This window comes from Sinohyriopsis cumingii, chromosome 1 (assembly GCF_028554795.1).
Source record: "Sinohyriopsis cumingii isolate HCF-2022 chromosome 1, ASM2855479v2, whole genome shotgun sequence".
Taxonomy (NCBI): domain Eukaryota; kingdom Metazoa; phylum Mollusca; class Bivalvia; order Unionida; family Unionidae; genus Sinohyriopsis; species Sinohyriopsis cumingii.
The window spans coordinates 131,448,877-131,468,491 of record NC_142961.1 but is presented as its reverse complement, the minus strand read 5'-3'; the positions used below and the strand labels follow the sequence as shown (position 1 = coordinate 131,468,491).

Here is a 19,615-nt window from a genome sequence, read left to right as displayed (position 1 = left end):
ACATGGCACGGTTATTGCAACAAATAACATGGCACGGTTATTACAACAAACTACATGTCACGGTTATTACAACAAATAACATGACACGGTTATTACAGCAAATAACACGGAACAGTCATTGCAACAAATAACATGGCACGGTTATTACAACGAATACCATGGCACGGTTATTACAACAAATAACATGGCACGGTTATTACAACAAACTACATGTCACGGTTATTACAAATAACATGGCACGGTTATTGCAACGAATAACATGGCACGGTTGTTGCAACAAATAACATGGCACAGTTATTACAACGAATACCATTGCACGATTATTACAACGAATATCATGGCACCGTTATTGCAACGAATACCATGGCATGGTTATTACAACAAATAACATGGCACGGCTATTATAACAAACTACATGTCACGGTTATTATAACAAATAACATGGCACGGTTATTGCAACGAATAACATGGCACGGTTATTGCAACAAATAATATGGCACAGGTATTGCAACGAATACCATGACACGGTTATTACAACGAATATTATGACATGGTTATTACAACGAATACCATGGCATAGTTATTACAACAAAGAGCATGAGGATGCTGCTGTTGTTTCAAAACTTTTTTCAGACGAACATATGCATCACTGCACTGTAAATCCAGAAAATTATTTGGCATTCGAAAGATATGGAAACTGGGATACTCAATCCTTGATCACTACAGATACGCTTTGTTTCCTAAAGAATTGATGTACAAAGGTATAATTATAACATCTCATGTTACAAAAGGGAAAAAGATCAGTTTCAGAGACAAAGCAGTAACAAAATAAGATAGAGAACAATAATTATAATTAAAAAAACGTAAGACGAACAATATTGCTGCCGTCTTGCTTTGTACATTTATGACTGTTGAGACAGTTAAGAAGGCTGAACTCTAAATCATGAGCGTATCTTATGAAGAACCAGCGGACGACAGATAAAAAAAAACCTGGTTTTCTAAGAGACTTAACTAATTAATATTTGCTACTGGATTGTTTCCTGTAAAAAATAAAACTCATCTCTGTCTAACGTTTAAAGTTTTTTTTTTTTTTTTAAATACAGTCACATTACTATCTTAATGAATATCAGCTTTAGCGACATTGCATTCGTTGTTGTAATCATAACCATCACCATCACCATCAGCCTTAGCAACATCAACATATATCACTACCTTATGTTCGCCAATCAAAAATATTACTTGCAGATAAAATAAAAGCTTAAGATGCTTTATGTAGTTTTACAAGGTCACCCAGTACTCACACATCGGATTTACACGTGCTTTTCGTGCTTTTAGAAGTAATTGTTCTGACGATTTAACATAACATGTATCCACTTAGAAATTATAAGAAATACGATCATGTACACTCGGGAGAAGGAAAAAAATCTTTCAATCCCGCGGTCTCAAACTCTTCCCTCCTATTTGGTAAATGTTTACACAGCGCAAAAATCTTGCTTGATCCCTGTCGACTTTAAAGTCGCGTTACCTCCTACAGCCTACAGGTTAATGTTGGAAAAACCCATGTGTTATATTACTTACCAAGAAAAGCCTGTTGCGACAAGAGTTCCCAGTGTCATTGCTACGCAAACAACCCAGATGATGATGCCAGCGAAAAATCGCAGAAACAAGACAATAAAAGAAGCAACAACTGAAAATATAAGAAGTAACTGAGTAATTTCAAGCCGATTCCTATGCTTCAAAATTTTATCAAATCTGAGTGCTTTATTGACACATTACAAAATACAATTGTGTACACCAAAAAAACTGAAAGTGACAAAAATAGACGGATGATACTGTTACTAATATTTTCTTCGGAACTCCTTATACTACAACTACTACCCAACTACTAATATTACTGCTACTAACAATACTACTACTACTAGGACTGTTGCTCCTGCTACTACTACTACTACTAACCAACTACTATCATTAATATTACTGCCACTGCTACTGCTACTACCACAACTACTATTTCCCAATTACTACTACCACCCAACTACTACTATTACTACTGCTGCTGCTACTACTGCTACTACTCCCGCTACCAGTATTACTACTCTACTACTAGTACCCAACTACTACTAACACTGCTGCTACTACCAATACTATTGCTGCTGCTACTGCTACTACCCAACTCGAACTATTACTACTATTATTGTTGATACTGCTGCTGCTACTACTTCTACTACCCAAATGCTGCTGCTGCTGTTACTACTACTACTACTACTATTACTACTACTACTGCAACTATTAATACTAACGAACCTGAAATAAATGAACCTTAGAGAAGGATAAAAGTGTTAATGCAAATGTCAGAAGAAAAATTTTGTGTTGGTAATGATCTACTGTAAAGCAGTTTGAACCCAAGATAGTTGTTCGGATCAACACGATAACATTAAACGTATAAATGCGAATCCAGCGGCTGCCAACTAGCAAACGCATTTAACTAGGCAAAGGAAGGCATACAATTTTTTTTAAATCCAAGAGGACAAAAAAGAAGAAAAAAAAATACGTACCAACTGAAATTCCACATAGGTAACCTATTTCTTTCCAGGATATTGTCACGTCATTCACGCACTTCTAAGATTACAAATAAACTGAGCTTAGTCATGATGGTAAGGGCCATGGACAGGATTTGTGGGCCCTAGGAAATATTCCCCAGTAGGCCCTTACAAATATATATATATATATATATATATATATATATATATATATATATATATATATATATATATATATATATATATATATATAATCATACAAATCTGACCCATAAATAAATGAGTGTGACAACATTTGAGATCTTTATGTACTTCTATAACTGGCGCACGTGATCCTCCTAGAATTGGCAGATTTGCTAAGTAAATATGAACTAATTTAATGTACGTAATAGTGATAAAAGTATTTAAGATAAATCAGCCCGTGTATGTCTGTTTTAAAAATGTATCTGGAAACGTGATCAAATAGCCATCAAAAGTTATCGTTATTATCAAAATCACATGACGGGTGTCCCTCAAGAACTATGAATTTAATGCAAAGTCCAGTGTTAACACGGTTTGTCTTTCTGGATGTTCCTTTAAACACTAGATTTGAAGTCTATTTCCGGTTTGTAAATTCATTCGGTTTACTCAGACTTTATCCTTGTCACATGATTTATTTGTCAACCAAGGTATGTTTTTTGTGACACTAATTCTGCAGAAAAGGCAGTGTTACTTGAGCATTATATCTAGTATCAACCTTAGATGAGAAACTTGGATAAAACCAGGCAAATTACCACTTCACTTGAAAGAAATAATTTTTATGATAGGTTAATTCCAAAGACGACAAAGATTTTAAAATCGAGTTCACTCACCTCAATAAAATTGTCACCAATAAGGTTAAAAATACTATTAAAGGCAGAAGTAATGCTGTCAATGCGCCTCATCAAAGCCTTTGGAGTACAGCGGAAGATAAATGCTTGTCTAAAGAAAGACAACCAAAAATACAAAACAATTAGTTCCCGATTTAACCATTTCCTTTCGATCATACAGTGCACTAGGAAACGATTGAAATTTTGATTACTATAATAAATCTCATCAAACGGTGCTTTTGTTGTCTAGCAATAAATATCCATTTTCTTCTCGTGTTACCTTTATCAACAGTAGCAATAACGTAGATGGGGCCAAAATAGAAAAAGTGATTACCAAAATTAATGAAGTAAATAAACTAGATTAATGAATTAACCGTTTCCATAGCACCATCTGGGAGTCTGTCCACGTTTCTAATCAACCTTTTCTTTTGTTTCAACGTTACTTATTACTATCTATAACGTTAAATTTAATGAGTCAATTTTTTTCTGTTGCTACTATGTCCAACACCAACATCTCAACAATCGCTTCTGTGCAAATTGCTACCCACATAACGAAATTTTACAATACTCCGTTATCTCCTTCAAGTGTTTGCACATAATATGGAATATTTTAAAGGTTTGAGATCATGTTAATTGGAGGACTGGATTGTTTTTCCCCTACAGCACTGTCAGTTAATGTAACAGTAATATCGTTCTAGAGTAATCTCAATCACAACTTAATTTCCACGTGTCAGTACGGTGTACTTGAAAAAGGGAGATAATCGCTTCTGCACTAAACGTTTCTAATAAAATTGAGTAAAAATATTATTGACACGTATTTCCCGCAAGTGTTTGTTGTTCTTAATTTGTCACTGGTTTTTGGAGCATGGTTGTTCTTGGGTTCATGAGTGGCCGAGTGATCTATAGCGCTCGTCTTTACCGATCACTGCCATCTCGCCCCTGTCAACGTGGATTCTATTCTCGGGTTCGGCCAATGTGGGTATGTAAGAAAACTTGCCAATAGCTTCCCGTGGGTCGGTGCACAAAGCTGAAGTTTGTGTCGTATGTATTTTTCGAAATAAAAAAAATATATATAGCGGTACATATGCAATATAATTAGCTTATAGTAACAGTTCATCTTCGCTAGCCAAGGTTCCGATATGATAAACCTATCTATACCTTGGTTCTTTCCGGATTTTCCCGAGTTCTTCCTCCACCATTAATACTGGCCGCCATGTATAGCCTATCGTGTGCTGAAAACTAGCGTTAAACCCTACAACAACAACAACCATTTTTGATCAATGTTCAATGCACCGCGCTATTGGTTAGTTGGCATTACATACTAAGGGAAGCAACTCATTAAATCCTATTGATGTCGGTAGGATAATTGGCCGATATACCTGTTCGATCCACAAAGTTGTATTTAACGGTTATCACATCGGAATCCTGGCTATCGAAGATGAGTAACAATTATGAAACTGGAGAAACCCGATAATATTTTCTCATTTGTAAATAAAGGAAATTAGAACCGATATAAATCTTGCTCTTCATCATACGGTTTTTGTATAATGAGGTGTCTATAACGGTTCTACCGAATTTTCAAACACTAAAGTTTTGCAACAAATTTGATTAATAATGTCAATCTAAATAAATGAATTTTTGTTACTGTTCTTGTATGGGTAGAGGTGGACATCTGCCATGGCCGTCTTCGCTGCCGGAGTGGTATTCATCCACTGGGACGTCATATCTACAGAGCTTTGTTTTATATATGACACTGAAATTCTTCAATTCGAGAACCGATTCTATAGTCTGAGGGGGACACGTGCTGACACATATCTTTACACTCTGCACGGATAATACGGAAGCATCCAGAATAGAAGCGAAAACATCTTCAGAAAAGTAGAACAGGTAACTGAAAATATAATATTTAATTTGCAATAATAACCCATGGATACTAGCATCTGGAAAATTTGATCTACCGAAAGCATTAACTGAAAGAATTCTACCATATGATTCAATGTATGCTTCAATGTATGCTTCAGTGTATGCTTAAATGCATGCTTCAATGTATGCTTAAATGCATGCTTCAGTGTATGATTCAATGTATGCTTCAGTGTATGCTTCAATGTATGCTTCAGTGTATTATTCAATGTATGTTTCAGTGTATGCTTCAATGTATGCTTCAGTGTATGCTTAAATGCATGCTTCAGTGTATGATTCAATGTATGTTTCAGTGTATGCTTCAATGTATGCTTCAGTGTATGCTTAAATGCATGCTTCAATGTATGATTCAGTGTATGCTTCAATGTATGCTTCAGTGTATGCTTAAATGCATGCTTCAGTGTATGATTCAATGTATGTTTCAGTGTATGCTTCAATGTATGCTTCAGTGTATGCTTAAATGCATGCTTCAATGCATGATTCAGTGTATGCTTCAATGTATGCTTCAATGTATGCTTCAATGTATGCTTCAGTGTATGCTTAAATGTATGATTCAATGTATGTTTCAGTGTATGCTTCAATGTATGCTTCAGTGTATGATTCAATGTATGATTCAATGTATGCTCCAGTGTATGCTTCAATGTATGCTTCAATGTATGAATCAATGTATGCTTCAATGTATGCTTCAGTGTATGCTTCAATGTATGCTTCAATGTATGCGCCTTTGTCTTGTTGAACAGAAGAGACTATTATGCAAGAGCAAGGTTACAACAGTCAGTCAACCAGCATAGTCTCAAATAATAAGTCAACGGTTCAAATGTCCCTAATTGTTTGAATACAAAAATGATTTTTAAAAAATATATCAAGCCAAATATTTTGGATAAATCAAATGAAATTTACTTCAACAATTGTAACATGAGACAAAAACAGAAACAGGGGCCCGATTAAAAGCAAACTAAATGACCTTAATTTCCAAAGGAATACGTGATTTCTTTAAGAAAGCATTCAAGTAAATAATATATTTTTAATATTAATCCCAATGCTTCAGCTTGATAGAAATAAAAAGGCACTGCCCTACACTTTACATCCTCTCTTTAACCCTTCCTCAGCCTTCCCTTATGCGCCACTCAGTACCTCATTTAACATTATTAAATTGCAAATAAATGTCTTATTTATTATGTTTATTTATTGTTTGATTCAAGTAAAAGTGTGCTTTGTCAGTTTTATCTACATATAGGATAATAGTCAATGAGACTTTATTTTATGTTGTTTTTTTATTAGCTCGCATAAAATGTCCCTGGATAAAAATAGTGCTATCTGTGAGTAAAACCTTTCCCTTTTATTTAGCTATAATACTATTCCTGGCATGATGATTGATTATATTATTTCATGTAAAGCTTTCTCCTGATCATCTCACGTCTGACTCACGTTTGTTCATAATAAATAGCAAGTGCTAAATCTCTGGAAACCTTGACATTAAATATTGTATGGCATTCTGTTTACTTACGGTTTATCTGAATGGTCCAATCCTGAAAGACTGATATTCTGTATCCTTTTGTTGCCTTGGTTACAGACATTCCCCCAACTATCTACCCCATATATAAGTCGGTTGGGATTCCCAAGCTGCAGAGCTCTATACGTTATGAATCCCTAAAAAGATTGAAAATATATAATTACCTAAGCTGCTTTTAAAAGTGTAAAGCTTTCAACGCTTTTTTTGTGTGTTTTCTATTCCCCCCCCCCCCGAAAATGAACTTCTTGTCTACAGTAACTAACATACACTTACATCAAAGTTCATTCACGTCAATAGTGTATATGAACACAATATAGACTACTGAAGTGTTTTCGCAAAAATATATTTTATTGCTACGCTTACCTGTTTCACCGCCAGAGTGCAGATTCTTTGGGGAATCATTTTACACATTATTAATTTAAAATTAAATAAAATAGCCCCTGTTTCAAAATAATTTTACTAACCAATTGCTGTCCTAAAAAAAAGAGTGATGCTATCTGCATCTGTAGGAATAAGTCGCAGTTTCATTCATTTTTGGTTGTTTGGAATCCATTAACAAGTATAAGACTCTATACGAAAACTGTGACCAAAACTTATTTAAATCACGTAGTTTAGACTCACTGCATATTTAGAGGTCTGAGAAGGTGAAGGAGACATTGATCTGACATTAGTAATTATATTCCTGACATAATTAGTGTCGTATTTTTGTTTTAGAAAACGATGACTATAATTAACAAGAAAGGAAACGGACTTTTAGCTCATGACCAAATCCCAATCTCTCACCCTATCACCACCCAAAAAGTATAAAACTTCTTTTAAGCCAGGTTGAAAGAAAAAATGAACAAAGAGTTTTGCTAAAGGTACAATATACAGATTTCTGTTTAAACTTAATTTTGAATCTTCCAAACCTGAAGACCCCATATATGTTGTTGTCATAACTTCTAATGCTTTGTTTAAAAGTATGACCCTCGCATAAATGGCGCGGATATTACTTGCCCCTGGTATGTATGCGAAAGGGAAAAATCGCTAAAATAAAGAACTCTCTAAAACGTGATCTTAGTACATGCAATTTGCGATTGACCACTGCTACATCAACAGTCAGTATGGTCATCATAAATGCTATGCCTACAGTCAGTATTGTCATGATTAATGCTACACCTGTAATCAGTATGATCATGATTAATGCTACACCTGTAATCAGTATGGTCATGATTAATGCTACACCTGTAATCAGTATGATCATGATTAATGCTACTCCTGTAATCAGTATGGTCATGATTAATGCTACACCTGTAATCAGTATTGGCATACACCTGTAATCAGTATGGTCATGATTAATGCTACACCTGCAATCAGTATGGTCATGACTAATGCTACATCTTTAATCAGTATCGGCATGATTAATGCTACACCTGTAATCCGTATGGTCATGACTAATGCTACACCTGTACTCAGTATTGACATGACTAATGCTACACCTGTAATCGGTATATTCATAATTAATGCTACACCTTTAATCAGTATGGTCATGACTAACGCTACACCTGTAATCAGTATGGTCAGGAATAACGCAACACCTGTAATCAGTATGGTCATGACTAACGCTACACCTGTAATCAGTATGGTCATGATTAATGCTACGCCTGTAATCCGTATGGGCATGACTGATGCTACACCTGTAATCAGTATTGGCATGACTAACGCTACACCTGTAATCAATATGGTCAGGAATAATGCTACACCTACAATCAATATGGTCATCGATAGATTAAGAGAAGAAAAAGAAAAATTATAACAATTAGGAGTTACGAATATACTACCCATTCAAACGCTGAAGCGCTCCTAGCTATTTTCTTTAATATTACATGCGTCAGATTAAGTTATTAAGACATTTGAGCCAAATATTTCCTCAAATTTATAGAAAGAAAATCTTCGAAAATAAACTGCAGTTCCTTGAAATGGTGCATGAGGGACGCCAACCTGATTATTTGTAACTCCCATCTCCAAACATAATACTTCGTCATGTTCTGACTGATATTTGCTGCTCTTAGTTCTCCATATATAAAGCCCATATTTAATGAAGATGCGTTGAAATTTCGGTACTATATGGAAACAGACGACTAATTTCTCAACTTATTTCTTCTTAGTACAATCTCTCTCTCTCTCTCTCTATTTTGCATTCTCTGCGATCTTTTCTCGACAATGGATTTAGTGAAGAATATTACGATTTATCTAATAAAGAGGGTGAAAGTCAGGAATTCATTAATTGCAGAAATGGGACAGAGGGCTGACCACGTTACAAATTACACATCATACGTCACAAAGGCGCAGCTGAACCGCCATGCATAGTTTGGCGGTTTGTTTTAAACCACTTTTAAATAAATTTTATTTTGCTTTGCTTTATTATGTTGGGATTTACGCCATTTTTCAGCATGACAGGTTACACATTGTGGCCCTGTACATTTGGTGGAGGAAGAACCTGGAAAGAACCAGCGACGTACAGGAACCTACTGGCAACTCGAACTAACGTAAACAGATGTGAAATGTGTAAGAATGTTTAGATGATCCATGGGTCAAAACCGCATTATGGAAATGATGTAGTCTGATTCTGGGGTTAAGATATCCTTGTGGAATATGTTCTTTGAGTCCGACATATTATGAGAGTGGTCGCATATAACAGCAGACCAGTTCTTAGTAAAGGTAGGTAATCCAGTTGACATTTTTGGACAATCTATCACTTCATTGATTGCAACGGTAAATTTTGCGAACGTGGTTGGAATACATTTTACTGGAAAATTATCAAATGACTAGTGTTGAATCAATGTGTTTTTTATATCTTGTAAAATCTCTATATCGACACGCGAACATTACAAATGGAACTAAACAAATTTACTAGACCAATGATATTATTTGTTACACTGTCTTTTAACATGGTGTACTGGATTTTACTAGTCTCCTGACATTCGTATTACCTGAAAGTTAGAAGGATGTCAAAAACCAGTACACCATGTCAAAATACTGTCTAATAAATTCATTATTCCTTACAGCTTTTGCTCACCTTCCCAAAAGAAGAAGTAAATAAAAATTTAACTGCAACAAAACCTTTCTCCAGAATGTCTTCTTATGGATGGGAGGTAAATCGGCTGGCAATATTGACAAAGCAGAAGCTATTTTCTGGAGTTATTTCCCGTTTGCATAATATCGTCGTGAGTAGTGTGGTAATACCAATTTGAGATTTCGGTTCACTGATCTTAGTCAAAGCCTTTAAAACCCTCGTGATTTTCCCCACCCCAACCCCCACATTACACGCGAGTGAATCGCGAGACCCCACCAGCGAAGTTAACACGCGGTGCCTTAATACACAACTACAACAGCGTTATGAGAGGGGAAAGACATTTGTGTATACAAAGCTTTCGCCTAGAACTGACTGCCATTATCATACTACTCCGCGCACTGAGGACTAGTGTCCATTAGTGTAATACTCTGACAAGAATAAAGCAGGTAGATCAATATTCACAGCTAACTGTTTATTCGATTTTCACTGCATGTAAATAGGATACCTGTTTTGGGTCGCTAACGCACCGGTTCCATATTTGTACCCGGAGTCGCCTGTGGTTTTCCAATTAGAACAGTACCATTTCGACCTGAGCAATGCTATTTGTTTTATCTTCAATAGCCTTTGAGACGTTTCGAATAGACATGCATTCGCAAATGCAGCCGTAACGAAATTATTTATCATCGCCGCCTGTGACACCAGTTAGTACCGATATAGCCCCGACAGCAAATCCGACTGGAGTCCCTATGACAGTCGTGCTTGTTACAATTGCAGCAACACCAATGGAAACGATGGTCGTGGCGGTTATTCCGCAAAAAGCATCTACAACCACACCACGCGTGCGTTTGAATTTAACAACTAAAATGTTTTCTTAGCCTTTTCATCTCGCAGTTTTTGTTACACTTCGATTATTTTCTCACAACAGTAACTTTGAAGGTCTAACAAAGGTCTTTCATTAATAATTATTTCGCCAAGCTTGAATTCTTCAGGTACGCCATATAAACACACTTCTAACCAATTCATTTTTGAATGGTGTAACTTCCACACCATCAGAGAAACTATCTGACTGGTTGAAATATATGTCTCCGACTACTGTACGTTCTAGGAGGAACATAGTAACACGTAATCTTAGACCTGTATTGATTGCGCATTGAATGATGTCAAAAACGATCGTTCTCGTTTTCTACCAAGAATTGTTATGCGGACAAGTGCATCCTTGATGAATAACAGTCGAGATTTTTCTATTCTAGTTGAGTCAATGTTGGTACAACATAAACGATGGAGAATACAACCGGGGTGGAATTGCTGCTGAACTCCACTTCATCGTTTTAAAAACAAATGTTTTCATGCTTAGTTGTGCAGACAGCGACCGGGTTGTTTCGCGTGCTAATGAGATCTGTCCAAACTAGCATCGAGTTGGTATTGCCACACTAGAGTGGTCCCAACTGTTGATTTTAATTTGAATCTTTCCGAAGTTATATTTGAGTCTATATGAGGGTCTTGTAATATCTGGCTTAACGAAGTTATTACATGTGACGCTGAGGGCACATCGCCGACGTTTGCTAAAAATATTTTTTCGTTGCAGCATCATCAGTCACGGATATCTGTTTGGTAAGATATGTATGCATTATATATGAACAAACAGTATTCGGCTTTCGTTGCCTCGTACAACATTCCTCGAGGGTAGATTATACCTAGCCGTTATTTCAAAATACTCAGTTCGCTTTACCCATCGCTGCGCGTTCAAAGTGCCTGCAATGAGAAACCAGATTACCTCGAGTTTTCGGTTGTAGGATTTCACCATAATCAAAGTACTTATAGAGTATATTCTCTCTATTTTAACACACTACAGTGAGACTTGGAAGGAAGCTGTCCATGTGCTTTCAGTCTAAGGTTATCACTGATGATAATACTTCTTAAATTTTTACAACAGACATCATATGCTTGTTGGTAATCGTTATTTGGACATGTTTGAATGTTAAAGTGACTAGTACAACTTGTCTGTTGGTTGTATGGCTTCTTCATGAACTTCAAAGTTGTATCTGTATTCGTATCGGATATTGATTTTCCTCAAATATTTAGACTATATTTGTAATTTGTTTCACTGTTTCTATGAATTTATCATAACCTAAAATTTAGCCTGCAGTTCCGTACATTATACCACGAATCTATAATTAACTACAAACCAAATTATCCGTTCAACTGCTATTTCTTTTTCCTTTTCGTGAACATATTAACAATTAATTTCTTCCTGAATAAAATATATTTATGTTTGTTATCCAGTGATACGTTTACGTCTCCATCAGGATCAATTTATCGAGGTCTTGAAGAACAGATGACTATCATAGCAGGTTATGAATCAACAATGGTATATATTTTGATCATATGAATATTTAAATTGCATATTTTTACACGAGACCGATGTGCTTTTCTTGTAAGTCATCGTGCACTCTTACTTTGCTAGTTTGTTTTTGTAACGTCGCCCTCTTAGTAAGAAGAGTTGTTAACTGGATTTGGCTGGCGTTATCTAGAGGACGACCTTCTTCGATTTTATACTCCGGTGGGAGTGGACAGATAGAATATCAACAGAGAACTGAGCAAGACTATTGGGAAAAAATAATGCAATACGAGCCCCCTTAGACTACAAAAATAGCAAATTTTAATCAACAACAATTAATAGCGGCAACTCCAATTCAATCTAAGTTATGTCAACAGAATTTAATAGCAGTGTCTAATTTGGATTTATTTCATCATATTAACGAATGGTGAAAAGAGCACAATGTCCACGACTGGTTGCATCACCATCCTCTCGTGACCCGTGCATCAGGGCTTCCTATTCTCTAGTCTTCCTATTCTAGACGCTTCAACTCTTCATGGACGTCCTAATCCTTTATCCTGAACACGTCATCTATTTCCGGACTTCCGACTTTCGTCTTCGGACTGTCTTGTCTCTTCCAGAAAGATGTTCCTTAAATGACAAAAATAGCCATAAATCTCTATACGTATCACCTTCTAAACGTACATAATATTCCCTGACGTACGTTACTCAGAAGCATAAATAACTAGCTATCCAAACACTGCATTAATTCTAACCTAATTCGATAGATCATCACTCTCGCTTCACGGCCACCGATCATAAATTAACACGTGAGCGGTATATCTAACATTACCGTATCTCTTTACCTTAGCTAACACATGCTCAATCACTATTGCATAAAATTAACAAAATTCTAACTCACAGTGATCCTTAACTCACAAGTTTTATTTAAACATTACAAAAATAGATATAAATATGCGACTATCGTTAACTCACGATAATTAGTATCGTCCTAACAGACAAAGAAAATTATTTCATATAACCCTAAGGAATCCTACACATACGAAAAATTGGATAGCATGCAATCCGTCAAGTCTATCAATGAACTAGTAACTATAAAATTAACGAGATAAATTGCATAACAACTCTAGCATCAACATATTTCCATGAAATTGAATAAAGGAAACATAATATGGATCCTAGTCATATCAAACACATTAGCACAAAACAAACAAGCAAAAATAGAAAAATACGTGAAAAATTAAAATTGCGTACCTTAATGTTATTCTCTTTCCGAAATTGTTCGTCCTTGCATTAAACCCTGTCTTTTCTTACAAGACAGCCACCTGGTCCCCTTTTCTTTTTTAACGCGGAAAGCACGATTCTTTTTAGACTTCCTCGGGGTCGAACTTCTCCTCTATCAGGAATTCGGACTAAAACATTTCGAACAATTTTGTCACTTTAAATTTACGTTTTTTCCAAAGAGTACGCCTTAATTTACTCTGACTAATCGTAAGCAGCGGTTCCTAAATTTTTCCCCAAGACACTCATTTCTTTCGTCAGATTTTGGATAGCCTAGAATCTCTGAACTACATTGTATGTAAGTTTTTCCTTTGAAAATAATAATTTGACATGGGTTCCTATCAAGCGGTTATGGTTGGTAGCTCAAATCTTTATTTTCAAAAGACAGAGTTGCAATGCCCCAGTCAAATCTCAATGAGTCATAGATGCTCGCCTCTCAAGTTTAACACTGACATTGGGGTAGAAAACAAGGAAGGTCGAAGTGATCCTTCACAAAGTCTTTTCTGGCTTAAGTGTGATAAAATTGTAATGCTCAATGCATTCAACTTTAAGGTTCACTACTTGTTCAAATTTCGACAATTTACAGTTTTCAATTATCTTTTCTAACAGATGTAACATATATATGTTGAATTAAATTATTTTTCATCTTTGTCCGCGAACAGTATAGGTTTTGCACTTTTGAGATCTAAATTCTTCGTGCACATGTTTTTCAATTTTAATCAAAGAATCGCGAAAGACTTGAATACAATCGGTTCCTCTGAAAGCTATTGGTTTCTATCTCGTGTGGACTGACCTAACGTACAAACAGAACCCTGATGGAATGTGTTCGGCTTTTTTATTGTACAGGATTTTGTAACACACATTGTACGTTCTTCGCACCTTCGGCACACGGTGCCTCTTTTACGATAATATCTTGAATTCAGCGTCAACGCTGAGGAGCCATTGCATCTAAGTTGCACTATTCCTCTGATGCTATTCCACGTCAGCATTCAGCACAGTTATCTCGTTGTGTTTTAGTTTAGCTTTAGCTTTTGCACGATGAATATGGCCGTTGTATACATTTAAAATCACAAGAAATAATATAAGCTATATATAGTCGTACGTGTTCTGATAATTTGTTATCGTGTGTTCAAAGTGTTTTATCCATAGCTGTATATCGTCGTACATGTTCTTATACTTTGTAATGGTGTACTGAAAGTGTTATATCAATAGCCATACATCGTCATACGTGTTCTTATAATTTGTTATAGTGTATTGAAAGTGTTATATCAATAGCCATATATCGTCATACGTGTTCTTGTGATTTGTTATGGTGTACTGAAAGTATTATATCAATAGCCATATATCGTCGTACATCTTCTTATAATTTGTTATAGTGTATTGAAAGTGTTATATCAATAGCCATATATCGTCGTACATCTTCTTATAATTTGTTATGGTGTACTGAAAGTATTATATCAATAGCCATATATCGTCGTACATCTTCTTATAATTTGTTATAGTGTATTGAAAGTGTTATATCAATAGCCATATATCGTCATACGTGTTCTTGTGATTTGTTATGGTGTACTGAAAGTGTTATATCAGTAGCCATATATCGTCGTACATCTTCTTTTAATTTGTTATGGTGTATTGAAAGTGTTGAAGCAATTTAAGCCAAGGTATTTTCTCTTGTCTTGTATGCTTATTTGTACTGAGGAGTCGCTGTCACTCAGTCGGTAGTGTTAGACTTGTCGGCCTAGGTTCGCAGGTTCGATACCCGCCTAGGGCAGCCTGGGTCTACTATCTCAGTGTGTCCTTGGGAACGGCACTAAGCTCCCATTTCCTGATCATGCTATATCCAATAATGTGTTAAAAGCACCGTTAAAAACCAACCGTTCAATGTATTTATGATGCCACCAACTTTTAAAATTCTTTTATTTCAACATAATGGTACTTTCATTCTTTGTAGCAATTTTAAGTTGCGTACTGAAATATAATTTCAATGTCAAAACACCTGTGTGTGTGTGTGTTTGTGTGTGTTTAGTTTTTCGATTATAATTAATGTTCTTTCCATCAATACCTGCCAGTAATTCATACAAATTTACAGCTATAGAAATTCATGTTCATGTTTTAATATCCTTATTTTTACCCGACATAGTTTGAACTAATAACTAACTGTATCTATATAAATTGTACTTTGATGGTCTATCATTTGGTGCGTTTAACACGGATTCTAGAACATTAAAGAAATACAAACAAGGTTGTTTGTTTTAACATATACAGGGAAATCTATGTATGAGCGTGCGCACATGATATACATGCAATGTAGAATGTTCAATCCTGTCAAACATCCAGTTTATACTTTCCCTTATTAATGTCGCAATTTGGCATGCAAAATATGCGATGAGTACTCTACCACAGTACTCATTTCACCACTGTTCAACAGATTTAGAATCTTGTCTTATAGCCAAATAGTCTATAATCTACTCTTCCAAAGTTAATCGGTAAGTCTATCTAAGCTTTCACATGTTCAGTTTGTAAAAATTCTAATCTGAGCATGTTCTTTAAATATGTTTAATTTTCATAGAAAATTTCATACAAATCCTGATTGTTACCACTGTAAACTCTATACTCCTTACCACTGTAAACTCTATACTCCTTACCATTGTAAGCTCTATACTCCTTACCACTGTAAACTCTATGCTCCTTACCACTGTAAACTCTATACTCCTTACCACTGTAAACTCTATACTCCTTTTAGTTAGTTTTACATCAATCTTTAAGTCATTAAGTGATAATTCTATTTTAAATTTGTTTATTTACACAATTCAGTTCTTTATCAGCTCAAAATGTTTTTGAAGGGGCTCGTAATATGTATCTAACTTGTATCGGTAGTGGTTAGCAAAATTCCATATGCACTCTCCAAATTGTCATTATCTGGGGGTGGGGGCAGTTATCGATGGAGGTCAGCTGCATCAGACCGTCCCCAAGGTCGACATTCGTCGCTCATCCTAGAGTGAAATCAGAAGAGCGATCTTGGTTCTTAAGTCAAAACAACAATAATGTCACTAAATCACTTCAATTACAAGACTGAATTAAAGTGTCAGAGCCCCTATCTCGAAACGAAAGGCTCGGAGCTCCGGAAGTAATTGAACCCGTAGGCATAGTGAAATGTTGTACACCGATTGAAGGCATACCGCAGCTTTCACGTGTTCTGCAATCCCAGGCTATCACAGCTCATACCAGAGGCATCGACTTGGCGTCATAAATTCTGGACTCTGACCTATCAACCCAATTTACCGTCATAATTAAACGAACGAAAGGACTAAAGAGTGCAAGCATGCTCAATCACTGAGATGCTATTAGGTTCCATATATACATGTACTGCTCAGTTCATTTTTAGTTTTTCAATCTGTTATTTATGACATTTATGAATGCGATTTACCGCCCGCTAGCACAGCGGTGCGCCAAAACCAAATCTCAGCAGACGACACTGTATATAATTGTACTTCTGTCTAAGAGGACTTGGAACCTTTTTTGTCATGTACCTCCTACATAAACAGGTAATACCAAACATAAGGAGTGATCCAGAAATGCCGTATCCTTCCTACACGAGATGGAACACTAAAATATATGAGTGATCCAGAAATGTCATGTCTCTGCAATAACGTAAAATACGAATAGTCAATAAATGTTGGTTTATCCCAGCAATACCAGATGATAACACAAGGATGTGTGTGGTCGAGTTATTTTTTAATGTTTTCGTATACAGGCCATTAGAAGGTTTGTTTTAGATGTCTGGCCAAATAGCGGCAATTTGCTGAAGAAAATGCCCGGTGTTGTATCCTTGTTTACATCTGGAATTGGTTTTAGGTTAAAACCTAATATTGCTCACAATTTACCTGTACTTAAGTATCTTTTGGGGGAAAATACGTTGATTTTATTCAGATAATTATTTATATTAAATCTGTGATCTTCGGAGGGGGGGGGGGGCGGTTAATACGGTACCCATAGTCTGGTTCCATAGTTCATGAAATGAATAGTTGTATGTGACTAATACGCAGCACGTGCAATTTTGAGATCAGTTAGAACTGTTTGAATACAATGCACACAATCTGTATGTTATCTTCACTGTCGACTATGAAAATGTATATGATGATTGTGTTTCGTGCATCTGCGATTCACTATCCACATAAATTAGGTCTATTCTAGGTAATAAAAGTATTCATCTGCATCCAGTTAAAGTTAAACAATATAATGCTTGCCCGTGCAGGTTTGTTTATTTTTTTCCGACCGCAAGCACGAACCCAATAATCACAATCTACTTAGGTCGGGACAAAAACAGGATACATTTTCATAACATATTATCATCGAAGCTTGGCTAGGGTGAACTAAGCTCTACAAGTGCCTAATTAACACTAAGCCGATAACTTTCAAGCCCACAACTGTAAATAAAGTATAGAAGAATAGATCGTTTTCTGTGAAGTTCATTTTCAAAATTTAATAAAATGCGTAAACTATCACATTAAATTTGTAGCAAAAGAAGGAACTGATCCTAGCTTTCTGCTGCATTATGGAATCATGTCCGAATAACGATATATAAGTTAAATGCAAATACGTGATCTTACTCAAATGGTACAGTGTAGCGCTGTAAACCTTTTTCTATCGCAGATGGAACATAGTAACGCTGTAAACCTATTTGTCTCGCAGATGGGACATAGTAACGCTATAAACCTATTTGTCTCGCAGATAGATATGCAAATTATATTCATTCATACAAAGAAACAAAACATCAGCAGTACTTACCATCCCTCCTGTGAATGCGAGGAAAACGACCAAAACGATCACATCACGACATTCACGATGATTAACAGGTCCTTCAAAAGTTGAATTATTTAAAGGTGGAGCTTGGGGTTCTTCTGGCATTACCTGAATCATAAATTCTTTCCTCTGATGACGTCAATTTCATAACATAAAAACTCACATTATGTTCATAGGAAGTAGAACAGCAAACCGTTCTTGGTAGAGATTTGTCACCTGTACTTTGTTTATTTCAGTCGTAGCTGTCTCCTTTTTCCGTGAAGCATGTTAACATATGCCGTCTGGACAGTCTATCTGTCTTCGTATTTAAATAGATCTGGCAGACCTTCATGCACGTGACCTGTCGTGCGTTAGAAAACACGTGATGCAGGCCTAATACAAAAAGGCTTAAATGCAAAGAACTCAAAGACTAAGAACCGTCCAATTTCCTACAATGATTAAAAATGACGTGTACATGTTTTACAGGAGATTCCTGATGTACACAATTTTAGATGATCAAATAAATGAACCAGAATGTAATAAACAATTATATGGCTGACTTCTACTAGGTTCACTTCTACTTGGCTTTTAGTTGTCTCCAGTAGCCAATGTAAACATTAATTATCATGCAGAAAAAAATTCATACTAAAGGGATGTTGACATCGATATATTGATCCATTTTCTGAACTTTATATTTTAAAAACATAACATTTAGTGGCCACTATGTACCAGTAGTGTTCTAACTCCATTAAACCACATACATATGCACATACATACAATCATACATACATACATACACACACACAGATACACAGACATACATACATACCGACAAACAGACAGACAGACATACAAACATACCTACATACATACACACATACATACATACATACATACACACAGACATACATACAGACAGACAGACATACATGCAGACCTGCCGACAGACAGACAAGACATACAGACCTACCGACAGACAGACAAGACATACAGACAGACAGACAGACATACTGTTATGTATATTTTTTTTTTTTATTTCATTGCATATTATTCTAAAGTAGCATTTTTGCTGGACTTGACCTTCTGCAAAATTGAGTTCATTTCTGCTTGACCTGAGTGATATTTTTTTATTTCATTATATAAACAACTAAAATTAGCTTCATTATACTCTATGTGTATGAGCTTATTAACCAACTTATTACTCAGGTAAACAGGAAGTGGTAAATATGTTGATCAGGGTCAGGGTTTTGGAATTTTATTGGTTATCGTGTTGTAAATAAACAAGGCTCATTAGACCATTCTATAAGGTTATTTCCCACTAGGTAATGGTTGTTTTTA

General features: G+C 35.7%; 1 protein-coding gene across 4 annotated transcripts in view; it reads right to left on the bottom strand.

The window, feature by feature from the left end:
• LOC149807873 (choline transporter-like protein 1) overlaps window positions 1-18,566 on the bottom strand; it is a 62,268-nt gene extending 43,702 nt beyond the window's left edge. For 3 of the 4 annotated variants that reach the window (XM_089971440.1, XM_089971450.1, XM_089971445.1), the window contains exons 1-6: window positions 18,284-18,566; window positions 6,816-6,958; window positions 5,034-5,279; window positions 3,392-3,500; window positions 2,556-2,619; window positions 1,579-1,687 (exon numbers count right to left, since the gene is read on the bottom strand). In XM_089971440.1, the coding sequence (XP_089827566.1) occupies window positions 1,579-1,687; window positions 2,556-2,619; window positions 3,392-3,500; window positions 5,034-5,279; window positions 6,816-6,958; window positions 18,284-18,415 (803 nt within the window). In that variant the 5' untranslated portion in view covers window positions 18,416-18,566. The remainder of the gene's footprint in view (window positions 1-1,578; window positions 1,688-2,555; window positions 2,620-3,391; window positions 3,501-5,033; window positions 5,280-6,815; window positions 6,959-18,283) is intronic. The other variant, XM_089971455.1, reaches the window with a different exon arrangement.
• Window positions 18,567-19,615: the final 1,049 nt, after the last annotated feature.